Here is a 14,049-nt window from a genome sequence, read left to right as displayed (position 1 = left end):
ACCCCAAAATCTACAGCTCCACTCTGATGAATGGTATAGGTTTTATGAGGAAAATTAATGAGGGATCATGTTTTTCACCTAACTTTGCATAATTAGTAGTACATCATTAAAAAAAAGAGGTGTCCTTAGTATTTTTCCCCTTAAGTTTATCTAAAATCTCCTACTTAACAACTACAGCAAAGACAAACTTGAACTTCAAATGTGAACAAGGTCATCTTGATAATATAAACACAGGGCAAAAGTACGCTAAGGAGAGGGCTATGCCAAGGTGCATTTCCCCATGATTTATTCACTCGGGAAGGTTGTGGATGTCTATTATGCACGGTTGGTCCAAAGAGACACAGAACGGACAAAAAAGTCAAGAGCCTTGTGGAGTCCAGGTTGTTTGCCAAGGCTCTCGTGGCTGATATCCATTTTCACAGCTCCTGGTTTACTCAGGATGTTTTCTGTCAGGGATGTTGGCGAACATCTGCAACTTTGTTTATTTATATTCGGCTTTTTTATCTTTATTTATCCAGGGAGGATTTGCAGAGAACACATGCCCTTTCTCACCAAGGATTGAAAGTCATGCAGCCATGAATATTTTTCTGAGCTCCCAAACAAGCTGTAAAATCCTTGGTGATATACATGTATTTTTGCACGTAGTTATTTTTTCAATAATAACTTTTAATTGATTGATAGTACAATTGTTGAACAGATCTGTATGTGCCCTGTCATACAGCTGCTACCCCTTACATAAATATATTAAGAGTTTGTGCCCTGTGATGACCTACATGTATTTTTAGCATTTTCTGTCCTGCAAAGTATAACATTTATCAATTAATCTGTTGGTTATGTTTTCAATTAACAAATGAATTGTTTAGCTTGTAAAATGCCACAGGACATGCAATTTAAGATATAAAACAAAGAGAAACAGAGAAGGTAGAACCTACAAATGTTTGGTATTTTTGCTCTATAAATTAATAGTCAACTATTGAAATTGTTGCAATTAATTTTAGCCTTTAGCCCTCTCATTAATATCAGTCGAACCTTATCGAATAAGAAAGCTTTTGTTATCCTTTTTTGCTCTGCTCAGGTTTGACTCTTGCATGTACAGTAAGGCTTCAACTAACTATTTTTCCGATTAATCTGAGTTACTTTTTCAATGCATCAATGAATTGCGTGGTCTATAAAATGTCAGAAAATAGTGAAAAATGCCAGTGACAGTTTCCCAGAGCCCAACGTGTATGTTGAGTTGTACAAAGATATTCAGTTTACAATGATATAAAACAAAGAAAAGCAGGAAATCTTCACATTGGAGGAGCTGGAACCAGGAAATGTTTGACATTTCTGCTTGAAAAATGACTTTAACAATGAAACAATTATCATTATAGTTGCAGATTATTTGTTGATTGACTGAACAGTAGATTTACTGCACTTATTAAATGTATTTATGTAGTGTTTTGAGGTGAGATAGTTTACTGCAAAGAAGCACAACATATTTTCAACTGATTGAATGCTCGTTAGTCTGTCAACCCTGGCGGTGAGGTTATTTTCTTTGATTTGTTGTGACTTGTTAAGATTAATCAGATTTCCAAAGTGTGTGTGTTTGTGTGTTGTCTTTTCATGTCTCCCCACTGAGACCTTGCATAGACCTTCTTCTACCCCCAGGCACTCTTGCTCTCTTCCCCAATCTCTTTATCCATTCTGACCTTCTCACATCCTCTCTTCCCTCTTATCCATGCTCTCACTTTCTTCATCTCTGAAGAATCCACTGTTTACATAATCAACGCGATGAGAGGTCTTCTCCCTCACCTCTTCCTCTCAGCCTTCTCTCACATCCTCTTATGACCTCCCCCACTCCTTCTCTTTTCTCTTCTGTATTCCCTACAATCTGACTCATTCCTTTGGGTCTATTTTTATCTCTCTCTCTCTCTCTCTCTCTCTCTCTCTCCCTCTCTCTGTTTCTCTCCCCCCCTCTCAGTCCTGTACATGTAATCAGTGCTCTGTTGATGAACGTTATGATTGAACGTAGGCAAAAGCAATGCAAGCGCAGGGGAGAAGCTGAGAGTCAGACGCAGCACGGGGGATATACAATCTCTTTTTTTAATCTTTTTCCTCGTTTCCATCGCCCTCTTTCTTCTTCTTTGAGTGCGTCTTCACACCTGAGCGTCCTTCCTCGTTGTCTGGTTAGACTCACTGTGTCATCATACATCCGTCTAACTGACTTGGTGGTTGTCTGCTGAGCTGGTCTTCTGCTTCTGTGCATGCGTGGGAGGGAGTGTATAGGTGAGCATGATGGATGGGCTTTAGAGGAAACCTTGTTCACTTGTTAGTGTGAGCCACGTGCATATGTCTGTCAGGATTAATGACATTATTAAGAATCACTGATATGAAAGGTTTTACCATGCTGTGTGTTGAGTTTACTGTTTTCCTGGAGGAATAGACTGGATATATCTGTAAGAACAGCTTCTTAAATATGAGTTAGACTTAACTAAAAACAAAAATTAAGACATCAGATAAATATGTGCTGTTTTTCGTCCTTTAGATTACCAGTCCTCTTACTTTTTCTTTCTTTTATCGAACCGCTAAAAATAGACAAATCTTTAACACATGGTTAAAACTATTTCCTTTTAATTGTGTGTAATTGCTGTCAGGATACAAGCAGTCATTGAGATTTTTTTTTTAGGTTATAATGAGCATTTCAGAATAAGTGTCCAGGATCAGAGCCACTTTGCTGTCTGCATGGTCTGCTGGATTTTCTTTAAAAGTCAACTAATGAACCTTGTAACATTAGATCAGTCTGTCCACTTCACAGCTGCCCGTTGAATAATTTAGGGTGCAGATTTTCAAAATGTTCATTATTTTTTATCACGTTAAGTGTTGGGTCTACTCTCTCTTTCTCTTTGCCTCTTAGCAATACAAGGTTAATAGCTTGGACGCATTAATACGTACTTGCTGTTGTTGGCGAATACAGCTAAAATGTTGAAAAGTCAGAAAGTAGTCAGTGTGGGCAGCATCTTAGCAGGACCAAATGAAATGTATGTTAGGATTTATCTTAAAATGTTTCCTCCCTGGCTAAAGAATATGTTGTTTCCATATTTTGTGTAATTTACTGATACTGAACTTCATAAACGTCTTGAAAGACACAAACCAGTGTGTTACAAGTTGAATGTTTTTGTCTTGGCACTAGATACTCATAACATAGATATTAGCATTGTTAATAGCCCCTTTATTACTGCAGTTCAACACATTTTGCAGCACTTATATGGATGTTTGTCAAGACACAAATATACAGAAATGAAGCGCAATGCCACCTTCAATAAGACAGCGCCTTCTGCCCTCTCCACATCTAACCACAACTATCACTCCTCCCAGGACCCGTTTGATGCAGAGCTTCAAAGAGTCCCACTCCCATGAGTCCTTGCTGTCTCCCAGCAGTGCTGCCGAGGCGCTGGACCTCACTCTGGATGAGGACGCCATCATCAAACCTGTCCACTCGAGCATCCTGGGACAGGAGTACTGCTTTGAGGTGAGAACTGGGCTGCACAATAGGGACAAACAAAGAGTACACACACACACAAAGTACAGTGTACAGAGCATATAGCACCAAAAATGTTCCATCCTGTCAAGTGACAGTGATGTGAAATGACTGTCAATTGAAAATATATATATATATTTCTTTTTACATGTGACAAAATGAAAGAAACAAGGACACTGAAATGAACCCCAGTCCCTACATAACTTGCTGCAGGATTCTGTCAGCTTTTCATCACATTTCCATTAGTGGAACATGACAGAGGTTGAGAGTGAATACAAGACATTGTTTTTGCGCCTTAGTTGCAGTCTCCATAGTTACTAATGGCTGTGGTTGTTGAATTTACCATTGGCTATAACCTCAGGTGACTACGGCATCAGGAACCAAGTGCTTTGCGTGTCGCTCAGCTGCAGAGAGAGACAAATGGATCGAGAACCTGCAGAGAGCTGTCAAGCCCAACAAGGTGAGGGGAGAGAAAGGGATGCGGTAGAGGAAAAAAAAAAGAAAAAAGAATGATCCCTCTGTCTGTGTGTCTCTCTCTCTCCTCCCCGTCTCCCGTTGTTGTCTGTTGTCAACAGAAGCGCACCACTTCATTTCTCTGTGTGAACTCCATCCTCGTGTCTGTGTGTGTCTGTGTTGAACAATTTAGTCGCTTCTCCAAGCAAATATTAAAGCTGCACGAGGTAATGTTGCAGGGCGGAGGAACCAAATTGTTGTTTTGAAAAACTTTGATATCCATAAATCAGGTGATGTGATGTCAGTAAATGGCACAAAGCAAGGTCATGGTTACTAACCCAGCATGTCTGTGATACTTGATACTGAAGGGACAAAAGATCAAACACTGGTGAGTCCAGGTCCTTTCTCACTGCTCTTTAGGAGACAGTCTTAATGTGTCCACCTGACATCAAATTATAGTTAATTAGAGCAGATGGGATTTCTGTTTGATTTAAGCAGAGAAGATGGTGTATTTCCATGTAAAAATCTTTCCTAGTGCAGCTTTAAAGCACTGTGATTTTCCATCCTCACAGCTTAAAAAAACAACAAATCTCAGCTCTTCATATTAGCTCCGAGTAAAACCAATATCCTAATTTTCACCCAGATTTCATAGTTCTGTAAAATTGTCCCACATCTCCCTTCTCTGTTATTAAAAAGTGAACAGGCATGCAAGATACGCAGCTTTGATGACAACCAGGGTTTAGGAGTTATTAAGCCAGACTGAGATGAAACATTACCCAAGCTGAATGCCTCGTCCAGATGCTCAGGCCGCAGGGGTCCTGGCTGAGTCATGGAGCTCCAAGGACTCCACACGGGGGCTCTCTCCAAAATCCCATCCCCACACCCCCCCACTCCTAAACAACACACACATCCCAGACCAGATGCATCGACAGAGATAAGACTCACTGCAGAGACAAAGATTATCATTACATTTCTTAACTTTCTGCAGCCTTTTAATTCCTGCTTTGAACTATGATTGTTTTTTTTTAAACAGAGAGGAGCCACTTCACCCTGCTTTAGTATAGTTTTTTGATAATGAGCAAGATATCACAGAAACTAGGGAAGATGTAACATGATACAAAGATGGAGGACTCGAGCACATGCTGGTGCTGCTACACTGTATGTGCACTAGCAAACTGAGCCACCAGATGCCCAGCGCATTCAAACTCAGAGGTGTAGAATTAATTATGCCTTGTGCTCGGCACTGGTTATCAAAGAGCATGCAAATGGAGAGCTTAAGAATGTTGGATCTCGCTGATGCTCATGTATTGAGCTGTCTAAATTAGGACCTAAATGATCTGAACCAAACAGGGGGCTCAAAACAATGGCATTTCAGCCCAACTGAAATGACTCAGCCCTCATTCTCTGAAACATCACTCTGCAATCAACACGGCTCTCTCTCCTCCCATGGGGGATGTCAAATATAGCTTGTGCTTTGTGATCATGATTAGGAAGTGTAGCTGTCTACAGAAACATTACCACCATTGTTTGTCCCTCGTCTTTGCAGCATACGTGCATTGTGTCATTTGTCTCTTTTTTTCAGCCAGTTAGACTACTCTGCTACTCTTATCCTTCATAGTTTCTGTTGTTATTCTTCTTTTGTGTGTCTCTGTCATGCTGTCTTATGTCTGTGTATTCAAATCCAGAGCTGACAGCACAGCCTACAATGCACCGTAGCTCATGCGCCATGTCACCAGCCATTCCTTTCTTGTCATTTACTCTGTTCTCCTGCAGGCTGACCTGCTGTCGCCTGTTATTCACACACACCGTCTCTGCTTCCGTATCTTGGAACTGTTTTCTTTGCTGTTTGTCATGTTTTTCCCCTGCATTGAATCATCTTCTTTTGCAAAGCTTTTTAGTTGCTCTATTATTAGATGCACTTGACCTTATTTGACCTGATTTCATCTACACGCAGGACAACAGCCGAAGGGTGGATAATGTGCTCAAACTGTGGATCATCGAGGCCCGCGAGCTTCCAGCCAAGAAGCGCTACTACTGCGAACTTTGTCTGGACGACATGTTGTATGCACGCACCACCAGCAAGCCCCGCACTGACACCGTTTTCTGGGGCGAGCACTTTGAATTCAACAACCTGCCAGCCGTCCGCAACCTACGCCTTCATCTATACAAGGAGACCGACAAGAAAAGACGCAAGGTGAAAAAGAGATCTGTAGGATAACGTGGAGGTCTGAGAATTGCTAGTTTCTTACAGCAAAATGAAGACAGAAGAACTGGTTTATTTTAAATATACCTAAAAGTGAATTATAAAGTTGGAGGCTAGTAGAAAACTGTTATCAAATCTTGGCACAACTCCCCCTGGTCCTCTTACGCTTTTACAACAGAAATTAGCAGTTTGGTATATTGGAACATCAGTTCAACAGAAACAATGAAGAGATGAAGAAATAACTTACTGTTTTTTTTATTATTACTATTTAGGTCATTGGCTTTATAATACAGTAGCCAATGAAGCAAATAATAAAATGGCATTTCAAAGTGGTGGCACTGCTTTTGTCTTTGTCATTTGCTTTACTGGCTTAATAACAAACCATTTTGTAACACTGTCTGTGTTTGTAGCACAGTTATGCAATGTCCATAGTTTAGGTTGGAGGAAAAAACCTGTAGTGTGTCTGCCCCAAAAACAGAGTGGAGGCTCAAAGAGAGAAAAGACAGAAACAATCGGAATAATTGATAAAGTAATCATTGAGTCATTGCCATGGATCAACAACCCTATCAACCCCCTGCAGATACAGTACACAGTGTTATGGCCATTTTGTGTAATCTTGCAGTAAAAATGTTATTCTTTGCCTCTTTAGTTTTTTCCAGTTTTGAAAAATAATACATTTTTTGAACACAAGAATGAATATTCAGTCACAAATATTATCATTTTTATTCTCAATTTAATGCAAGAGTAGCACCACCATAGCAAAACAACTCATTTCTAGCTTCAAATGACACTCCAGGGATCCAGTGTTAGTCTTGCTGCTCATTATTTATTCAGTGGTAAAGCTTTAAATTATTATTTTTTTGACATTTCAAACTTTCAAATCATTTTTACACAGTAAAATACATATCATTTTCACCATCGAATGCTTATCACAACAAATACCTACTTTTTGTCCTTAAAGGAAAAGAGCACATACTTAGGACTTGTAAGCATCCCCATCTCAAGCATCACTGGACGTCAGTTTGTGGAGCAGTGGTACCCGGTCATCCAGCCCAGCGTCCTCACCAAGGGAGCTGGTGTCGGAGGGGGGAAGATCATCAATGCATCCCTACGTCTCAAATCCCGCTTCCAGACCATGAACATACTGCCAATGGAGCTGTACAAGGAGTTTGCAGAGTATGTCACCAATAACTACCGCACCCTGTGCGCTGTGCTGGAGCCTGTGCTAAGTGTCAAGAGCAAAGAGGAAGTTGCCTGTGCACTGGTGCATATACTGCAGAGCACTGGGAAAGCTAAGGTACTTCTATTTGATTAATTGGTATGTGTAAATATGTGAAACAGATCTGAAGCTTTTTCAGTCCTTTTGAACAGACAGTCAAGCTTTTGTTTCTGCTGTAATCTTAATGTATATAATAGAAGAGCAATCATTTTGTCCCCTCTTTCTCCAGGACTTCCTGTCAGACATGGCAATGTGTGAGGTAGACAGATTCATCGACCGAGAACACCTTATCTTCAGAGAGAACACTCTGGCCACCAAAGCCATAGAAGAGTACCTCAAATTGATTGGACATAAGTACCTCAAGGATGCTATAGGTGAGCCAGAACTTTGGGGTTCTTGAGTTTGTCACTGTATAAATTGAAGCAACTTTGCAATATTCAAATTCTTACTAATTTTAAATTTATTTTAAATCCAAGGGAAGAAGTTTTGAAATGACAAAACTTTTAATTAAAGGAAAAATCCTCCCCAAGATATTCTCTCTCAGCCTGCTTCATTGTTATTGCTTGAAGAGATAGTTTAATTTGTGTTGGAATTTATTATTAAATTTATTAAAATTATTATTTTCCAACTTGTGTCAAGCTTCTGGTCTTTTTCTATATTTCTGTGTGGAGTTTGATGATATATCGAATTACGTGATTATCCTAGCTCAGCAAAAGTACGTTTATGGAATCAAGAAGCAGCTCTCAAAACTAGAGAAATACAGTTTCGTTAATGAATGTTTTCACAAGTACATACAAAATCCTAAAAAATACATTGTAATTTAGAGCCACTATGTTAAACACAAGCATATTCACTCACCATTACTGTGGATACTTGTAAACAGGAAGTGGAAAGGAAGCTCATTCTGCAGTATGATTGAAATAATTGACCAAATACAAAAACTATTCTTTTATTTCTGAGAATGAGTGAGGTGAGAGGTGTTGAGAGGTGTTTTGGCTATGAATAAAGCTAACTACAGTTGTTAGAAGGTTTGTGTTCTAGCTAGTTAGCTTATAAGTAACATGCCACCATGATTTGTCTTGGTTTTGCTGCCATACCTATTTATTTGAAGCTGCAGCTTGTCTTGTGGCAACACTGCATGTGGGTTGTTGTATAATTTGCTGTTGACGGCGAAATCTATTCTACCATAATGGATTTCTTTTTTTAAGACCATTGGTTGCTACATTCTGCATTAACAGCACTGAGCTGATCTTGTGATACTTTCTACACTTTTGCTGTTACTAATGAAATGTCATTTGTAGGGGAGTTCATAAGGGCCTTGTATGAGTCAGAGGAAAATTGCGAAGTGGACCCCATGAGAACACCACCCTCTGTACTCCCAGACCACCAAGCCAATCTCCGAATGTGCTGTGAACTGGCACTCTGCAAGATCGTTAACTCTCATTGGTGAGTAGTTAACAAATGTATTGAGTGACTTTATTCCTGTATTTTAAAGATACATGAGACTTCAGTTTCTTTCATAGGGAACTAAAGAAACTGATCCTGACATGTAGTAAATATCCCCTCACAGTGTGTTCCCACGAGAGCTTAAAGAAGTATTTGCCTCCTGGAGAGTGCGTTGTGCTGAGAGGGGTCGGGAAGACATTGCTGACCGTCTCATCAGTGGTTCCCTCTTCCTGCGCTTCCTGTGTCCTGCCATCATGTCCCCATCGCTCTTCAACCTCACCCAGGAGTATCCCGACGAGCAAACGTCACGCACGCTCACCCTCATCGCAAAAGTAGTGCAAAACCTGGCTAACTTCTCCAAGTCAGTTTTATTCTATTCAATATACAGCCCTTACACTAACCAGTCACTATCCAGTGCATGACAGTAGACAGTCAATCCCAATAATCAATCAAAAATAAAAACAGAAGCAACTGATCTCTTCTGGGATTCACAAGAAAACAGATCTCATTTCTTAATTAAAATGTTTATTTGGTGTTCCTTTATGAAGTGAAGAAAGTAAAGCTGGCCTTCAATCACATAATATAGCCAAATATTTTTACATCTGAATATGTTCAGTTGTCTTATCCTGCAGTCAAAATGTATATAGTAATATATGGAGTCATCTAGGAATATCATCACAACATAAGCTTAGTTTATCTGCATTCAAGAGGGGCACAATAGTAAATGACAGTGTCATCAGCATAGAGGCGGAATTAAACATCTGGATCATTTTTATCCAGGTATATTGGTGAAATGGTAGATATTGCTTTACTTTGTAACAGCCCTCTGAAAAGGTTCAGAATGAAAGGGTTGTTGGCTTTGAATCAAACATTTTTCTATTTTTTCTCCATATTGTGCTAGAAACACAAACATGCTTAGTATTCTGTCTACAAAAAAATAGAAGTTTTCTAATAAGTTCAATAATGCTAAAACAACACAGTGTCATCAAACCACAAATATTTTTTTTTATTCTTTTTTATATTCTATGCCAAAATTCAAGTTTGTCTCAGTTTGTTTATTTATGGATTCACACCAAAATGTATTAGAATTTTTTAGCTTTTGACAACATGGCAGTGGAAATGTAGGACAGATGTGGAAGAAACAGAACTTCCCTTTAAGAGTTAAAGACAGTGACTGTAGTTGACATTTAGTATCACTGTCAGGTATTGCTCACTTGTATTCTTTACTTTTTCTGTGTCACTTCCTCTTTCTCTCTTCTCTTTCTTTCCTATCCATCTTATTCTTGGTCTTCCTTCCTCTCCAACTTCTAGGTTTGGCAGTAAAGAGGAGTACATGTGTTTCATGAATGAGTTTTTAGAAATGGAGTGGGGCTCCATGCAGCAATTCCTGTATGAGATCTCCAACCTGGACAGCGTCAGCAATGCAGGCGGCTTTGAGGGATACATCGACCTGGGCAGGGAGCTGTCTATACTGCACAGTCTCCTTTGGGAGGTCATGGCTCAGCTCAGCAAGGTGAACCCAAACATGATACATAATTTATTATAAACTGCAATTTTATCAGAAAACCAAATATTAGATATATTGTACACTGCAGTTCTTTCTGAAATAAGATATTTTACCGGGACATTTTTTTAAGATAATAGTACTTTTAACAGCTATTATATAACATTACAGAATATCTCTTGTGTTTTTATCACAACTGTTCAATCATGAATTTTTCTTATTTGGTAATACTGCTGTATTTTAGTCACTTCATTATACAAGGACTGGACACCTACATTTGTACCCTCTCATGTATAGGGAGAATACATTAGCTACACCTGACAATATAATGTATTACAGTTAAAAAACACCAATAATTATGGCTTAAATTAAATTTTCCAGGGTTGAGTCAACACCTTTCTGACAACAAAAGTCATATTTATTTCAGAGCTGTTGCACTGAATAGCATTGTGCAGGTTTTCGTGTTATTGTGTTCACCCTTTGTACATCTCTTTGGGGTTTTATTACTATGCAGCCAAACTAAATCAAACTCAGACTGGATATGTCATTTCAGGACTGAATTTCAACAATTTGGTCTCAAAAATGTTGCACTGATCTCTCACCTGACAGTTTTTGCTAAATGTGGCTATAAGTCATTAATCAAGTTTAAGCTGTCATTAACTTACAAGCGCCAGGTGAGTGGAGGTAGATATATGGCATTTTAATGAAACCTTTAAATTATATATATATAATATTTTATAAATCTGCAGCAAAGCTCAGTTTCTTTTTCCTTTAATTGCAGGATGCCATCATCAAACTGGGTCCTTTGCCTCGCCTCCTGAATGACATTAGTATGGCCTTGCGTAACCCACACCTCCAGAGGCAGCCCAGCCATCAGACAGACAGGGTCCAGGAGAGGCAGACAGACAGGTTGCTGTCACGGCCGAGCTTCAACAGGGGCATTTCATCCGAGTTCCAAAATCTTATGATGAGGGATCTTAATAGGTAAGCAACATGCTGTGATCATAACAGCTCAACTCAGCATTTTACTATCATTTTATCATCAGCTTTCTTCTGCTTCAAATAACTTAATGCTGCATTTATGTTTTGTTGTTTATTATGTATTTTGGAACTGCTGTCATTTGAAATATTATGAAACTGTTCTTGTGAAGAACAATCCTATGGGGCACTGATGTAGGAACACATTACTTCAAATGGTTGTTCTTACTCACTGCTGTTCTCCAGCTCTATAGATATCACTCGCTTGCCTTCCCCTACCTCCACCGGTGGGGTCATGCCATCCCGCACCCAGATGAGTTTTCAGGACCGTGACCACCCCCATCGAGCGTCCTCCAAAGACATGTTTTACGTATCCCGCCCTCCCCTGGCCAGATCCAGCCCGGCCTACTGCACAAGCAGCTCGGACATCACAGAACCTGACCCTAAGGTGAGTTTTATCACACTGACTAGGGGAATTATCATCCCATCCGCTAGGTTTACCTTTATCAAAGTGAGGTTAGTATGGCGTGCATGTTAGTCATACTTAATAGAATCTGCCATCGTATGATCGAGGCTGTAGTTTATCATGACATCTGCTTTTTTTCCACTGATTCACCACGCAACTCATCCTAGCGGTATTTCCTGGGAAATACTTTGAGGCATTCCGATATCCAGGCCTCGCGGTAAAAACACCCGCACCACCCTCACCCATATCATCCGTGGCCACCTAACATATCAAAATAACAGGGGGCACACTAGCCTCTCATATCCCTTATTACTTAGGTGCTCAGTGTCAATAAAAGCGTATCTATGATGGACCTCCAGGATTCCCGAATGAACAGCGTGTCTAACCTGCAGTCGGTGGACATGCTCAACTCCTCCCAGGCCTCCATCGCCGGCATGGGCAGCTTCGGAGGGCTGAGCAGCGGAGGCGGTGGCGGCCTGGGGTCGGGCCTGAGCAGCCAGCTGCGGGCCGGTGGGAGGTTGTCAGCTGGCTCTGGCGGCTCCAGCATGTCCGGCGGCCTTCGGCTGAGCCAGCTGAGCCAGATGGGCACCACCACCGACTCGCTATCCCAGCAGCAGCAACAGCAGGCCGCCGCCATGCGCTACCCGCTTTCCTTCCAGAATCCCCTCTTTCATCTGGCGACTGCTGATGGGCCTCAACAGCAACAGCTCCACCACCAGCACAGCCGGGCTCAACCCCCAGCACCCCTGCTCCTGGCTCCAGAGCCTGAGCCCTCACACCAGACCTACATCCCACAGTTCGCCCATGGGGGGTTCTCTCGCAGTGAGGACCTGTCTACCCTCAGGACCAGGGACGGTCACCTGGGCCAACCCAGCATCATCCACTCACACAGCTACAGTGACGACTACAGCAGGGCTGACTATGGACGCAGGCAGATGTCCATGCATATGCAGGTACTTTTGTGTTCATTGTGTTCTCATTTTGTCTTAATGCCGTTGTGTGTATGTTTTTATGTGATTATTACATCTTTTAAATTATTCTGACTGCATGAGTTAGACGTTCCTGGAGAAAATAGGCGCAATGTATATGTTGCTTTCAGCCCAATTATCTCATTGTTCCCATGCTGGATCTGTTTGGTGGGGTGGAGCAATGCTTACCTTTCTGATACTGAGGGGAGCAAAAGTCAAATTTTTTCTCTTTTTTGGCATTTTGACTTAATTGACAGTCAACAGACAGGAAACATGCAATTAAAATGAGGGAGTAGACATGCAACGGAGATCCCCAGCCTTGGCCATTGTGGTTACATGGTATGTGTTTTAGACTGCTCTGCCACAAGGATGCAATAGTTGGGAAAATTTCAGATCCTATGCATAGTGAGAACTTGTTTTCATACAACCAATCAAATATCTTAATTTTAGAGCATATAGACATACCTGCAAATGTCACTTTGGCTTGAAAAGGCTGGTGTGGTCCTTACTCTTCAACACCACCGCTAACAAAAGACTGTCCTCCGATGAAATGTAGGCTGCAAGTTTGTTTACTTTTTCCTGTTCCCCTGCTGGGACTCAATCAAACACAGACAGCAACACAGTGGCTGAGAAGAGCATTTTTGATATTTCCCCACAGACCTTTTTTTCTTCATTTCAATAATAAAAAAACTATTGACAATAAATAAATAAAACTCTTCCAAAAGGGATAATCACTAAATGTGATTTCAGTCAGGCTTAAAAGTTGTCTCAAAAAGAATTGAATCAAAGAATGAAAATGCTTATTTATTATTTACTTGTGTCCTTTTTAAGGATAACCTTCAACAGCAACAAATGATGGGCATGACCTCCCAGACAGGAACATCCCACTCCTCCCTGGCCACCACACCTCCCACCACAGTCCAACCCGTGCGCCAGAGTTCTGTTGCCCCGCCTCCCACCCAGCGTGTCAAATCCCAGACCTCCCATCAGTTGTCGGTCAGTGCAGCTGCTGCACCTGCTGCTCCGGCTAAAACACGACCACAAAGTGGGAATCTCCTCCAGTCACCAGAGTCAGGCTACGGTGGCAGGCAGCACGGGTCCCGGCAGCTGTCCGTCAAAGACAACACTGCCCCGGGCCTGCCCCACCAGCAGAGCTCTGTCAGGGAAAGCCAGAGTCCACAGGGAACCACCAGTCAGAGCACTCAACAGTCACCACAGCAACAGTCTCAGCAACAGCAACAGCACCTGCTCAAACCCACCATGAGCAAACAGGTAATATCTGCACGCTCTGA

The 14,049-nt window shown here is 41.2% G+C and overlaps 1 protein-coding gene across 9 annotated transcripts in view; it reads left to right on the top strand.

The window, feature by feature from the left end:
• syngap1b (synaptic Ras GTPase activating protein 1b) overlaps positions 1-14,049 on the top strand; it is a 131,839-nt gene that overhangs the window by 96,169 nt on the left and 21,621 nt on the right. For 7 of the 9 annotated variants that reach the window (XR_006404483.1, XM_044359200.1, XM_044359201.1 and 4 more), the window contains exons 2-13: positions 3,358-3,511; positions 3,882-3,980; positions 5,928-6,167; positions 7,138-7,473; positions 7,625-7,769; positions 8,697-8,841; positions 8,966-9,202; positions 10,153-10,354; positions 11,127-11,329; positions 11,570-11,771; positions 12,209-12,742; positions 13,589-14,029. Coding sequence is in view for 8 of the 9 variants with exons in the window: in XM_044359200.1 (XP_044215135.1) it covers positions 3,358-3,511; positions 3,882-3,980; positions 5,928-6,167; positions 7,138-7,473; positions 7,625-7,769; positions 8,697-8,841; positions 8,966-9,202; positions 10,153-10,354; positions 11,127-11,329; positions 11,570-11,771; positions 12,209-12,742; positions 13,589-14,029 (2,938 nt within the window). In the remaining variant the exon portion in view is untranslated. Of the gene's footprint in view, positions 1-3,357; positions 3,512-3,881; positions 3,981-5,927; positions 6,168-7,137; positions 7,474-7,624; positions 7,770-8,696; positions 8,842-8,965; positions 9,203-10,152; positions 10,355-11,126; positions 11,330-11,569; positions 11,772-12,148; positions 12,743-13,588; positions 14,030-14,049 lie in introns of all 9 variants that reach the window. The other 2 variants (XM_044359207.1, XM_044359206.1) reach the window with 2 other exon arrangements.

The sequence above is a fragment of the Thunnus albacares genome, chromosome 8 (genome assembly GCF_914725855.1).
Source record: "Thunnus albacares chromosome 8, fThuAlb1.1, whole genome shotgun sequence".
NCBI lineage: Eukaryota > Metazoa > Chordata > Actinopteri > Scombriformes > Scombridae > Thunnus > Thunnus albacares.
Note: the sequence above shows the minus strand (reverse complement) of the source record. Positions and strands in the feature narration are given on the sequence as shown.